Source organism: Nicotiana tabacum, chromosome 21 (genome assembly GCF_000715075.1).
Source record: "Nicotiana tabacum cultivar K326 chromosome 21, ASM71507v2, whole genome shotgun sequence".
Lineage (NCBI taxonomy): Eukaryota > Viridiplantae > Streptophyta > Magnoliopsida > Solanales > Solanaceae > Nicotiana > Nicotiana tabacum.
The window spans coordinates 59,573,183-59,576,390 of NC_134100.1; the positions used below are offsets into that span (position 1 = coordinate 59,573,183).

At 39.1% G+C, this 3,208-nt stretch overlaps 1 protein-coding gene across 1 annotated transcript; it reads right to left on the reverse strand.

The window, feature by feature from the left end:
* Window positions 1-2,177: 2,177 nt before the first annotated feature.
* On the reverse strand, window positions 2,178-2,723 carry LOC142175251 (secreted RxLR effector protein 78-like). The gene has a single exon (XM_075241833.1). The coding sequence runs from the start codon at window positions 2,721-2,723 to the stop codon at window positions 2,178-2,180; it is 546 nt and encodes a 181-aa protein (XP_075097934.1).
* Between the last annotated feature and the right edge of the window lie 485 nt (window positions 2,724-3,208).

Below are 3,208 nucleotides of genomic sequence, written 5' to 3' on the forward strand. Positions count from 1 at the left end.
AATTGAATAACTGGCAAAACTCTGTCGAAAGCCAGTCATCCAGCAGCTCCATGCACACTGCTTGTGTGTGTGTATGTGTAGCAAGTCAGTGCTTTGATAGATAAAGGTGAATCTGTGGGTAGTCATGGTAGGCATCATTATAAAAAAGTCAGACATGGTCAGTATTTCTGTTTCTTGCGACCCTAATCCTTAGATTAGGTATTTGACTCTTGTCTTGATTTATCAGTGACTTTCCAGTCTTAGGCAATTCATTGAAAGAGTGGAATTCTACTGTACCTGCAAAAGAGAACACAATGTTAGCTAGAAAATCAGCCACGGTGTTTCCCTCCCTAAGGACATGTTGGAAAAGCACATTGAATTGCCCCTTCATTTAATTAATCTTCTTCACTTCTTTGTTGATGCACCAGGGCACCTCCCATTCTCCTTCAATGGTTTTCTTCATAACCATTGAGTCAGTCTCCATTATTAGAGGATGAAGATCCATTTGAATACAATAAGAAAGTACTTCCATTATTGCCTTCGCCTCTGCGACCATGTTAGTTGTATTCCCTATCTGTTCTTCCTTTGCAAAGATCACATCTCCAACATAATTCCTCACACAAAACCCATATGAGCTTGGTCCTGGGTTCCCTTTAGAAACTCCATCAGTGTTGCACTTGAATCATCTCTTATTAGGAAGCTGCCATGTAACTCTTTTGGTGATAATAACCGGTTTATAAGTTTCAAAAAACCTAATCATATACGACCAGATAAGAGGTATACTTGGTAGCCAATGAAACCTTAGTTTAGCAAGATTATGATGTGTATTTTTAACCTCATGTACCACCCTTTTGATCGAAACTGTTCTGCCTTCATGCTTCATAGCGTTCGTCTTCTTCCAAATTTCCTAAGATATAATTGCTGGTGCAGCCTGGAAGAGTGGCTTAAGTTTTGAACAGCAGGCAGAATTCCACCAAGCTCTAATGACCTGGTGGATCTGTATTATGTTGTCCACGATTCCAACAGTCTGTAAAAAATACTTCCACACTTGTGAGGCAGTTGTGCTTGTAAGGAAAATATGTTGTAATGTTTCTTCCTGTGGTAGAAAGCAACACCAACATTTTGAAACAATTTGATATTCACTTCTCCTCCATAAGTCATCAGTTGGCACCTTGCCTCTCCATAATCTCCATAGGAAAAAAGAAATTTTGAAGGGTAATCTTTTTGTCCATATTGAATTATGCTCCGGATTTGCTATTTCTCTACGCCTCAAGATGTGCCATGCACTCCTAACTGTAAATTTACCCGATGGTGTTGGTATCCATATAGGTGTGTCCCAATAGTCATCTATGTTTTCAAAGTGTACCTCTTGCCTGATGTGGTTGGCTATATCTGTTGGGAATGTTTGATCCAATAGCTGATCATCCCAACCATTTTCTATTCTTAAGTCTGACACCTCTTGTAACTCTTCATTAATGTCGAACTGTGGTGGTACCTGATGATATAGAGCTCCAATTCCAGTCTAATTTTTGTGCCAAACATTTGTTGAACCCCTATGTAATTGCCACATGATTTCATGTTCGACCTCATCTCTTACTTGTAACATTTTTTGCCAAACATGTGATCCCTCCCTGAATTGCACGACAGTAAAAATTTCCTTCTTGCAATATTTATTCCACGTGAAATTTAACCACAATGACTTCGATGTTTTGAATTTCCACCATAACTTTGCGAACAGTGACTTTGATATATTAAATAGCGATCGAAACCCGAATCCTCCTTCTTCAACAGGGAGACACAAGTTTAGCCATTTTGTCCAGTGCCTGTTTCTGCCTCCGTCATTGGAACTCCAAAATAATCTCGCAAACATCTTGTGTAAGTGTTCAATAACATTGTCTGGAGGGTCCAAGACTGAAAGAATATGCATAGGTAAACTCTGAAGCACACTGGTAATAAGTGTTGCTTTGCCTCCGAAAGACAATAGTTTCCCCTTGTAGGAGTGTAGTTTTGCCTTCACCTTCTTGGTGAGATCATTGTAGTAATCATTCCTTCTCCTTGTGTAAAACATTGGACAACCTAGATAAATGAACGGGAATGCTCCTTTTTGGAAGCCAATGATTGAACTAACTGATTCATGAAATTTTTTTTGTATGCATGTAGTAATAGGTCTTTGATTTATTGATCTGCTGTCCAGAAATCTATTCGTAGTTTGTGAGCACGTCAACTACTTTTTTCAGAGAGTAAGGATCAGTAAATAAAAATATTATAGTGTCATCTGCATAAGCCAAATGGTTTAATGGATCTGTCCATTTGGGCATTCCAAATCCTTTGAATTTCTTGTCTAAGAATAGATTGTTCAGAGATATGGATAGAACTTTCACAGACAGAATGAACAATGCCGGAGAAAGGGGGTCACCTTGTTTCACCCCTATGCTGGTCTTGAAGTACCCTGTTGCTTGGCCATTGATAAGACATGAGTACCAGTTGTTGATCAATAGGTTCCCTATCATGTTGATGAAATGCTCAGCAAACCCCATCTTCCTCAAAACATGTAGAAGATATTTCCAAGAAACCCTGTCGCAAGTCTTCGCCATATCAAGCTTGATTACGACATTGGCCGGTTTCTCTCTCAACCTTATGTCGGTTATTATCTCTTGTGTAAGCCTAACATTTTCAAAAATACTCCTTCCTTTAACAAGGCCCGATTGATTGGGCGCAATCAACAAGGGAAGTATCTTCTCCATTTTGTCATGTAATACCCTTGATATTACCTTGTTGATGAAATTGCTTAGAATTATTGGTCGTATGTCTGAGAATGTTTGAACTTGAGGTTTCTTAAGCAGTAGAACAAGATTAGTGTGTGTTATGGATTTTGGGAGTGGTTCCCCTCCATAGAACTCTTGAAGCAGCATGTAGATATCTTCCCCCACAATGTCCCATCATGTTTGGTAGAACAAGCCAGTGAAACCATCTGGTCCACTTGCACTATCCCTAGAAAGAGCAAAAACTGCATCATTCACTTCATCGATTGTATGATATTTGCACAACTCCATATTCTGTTCAAGTGTTACCATAGTAGGTACATTGTTTAGCATTTCATAGTACGTGGTATCCCCTGTTTGTGTGCACTGGTTGCTGAAGAACTCCACTGCAGTATTTGTAATAAGTTACTGTGTTTCAAGCCAATTACCATCTGTGCCATGTATCCTTTTGAGATTCAATTTTTGTC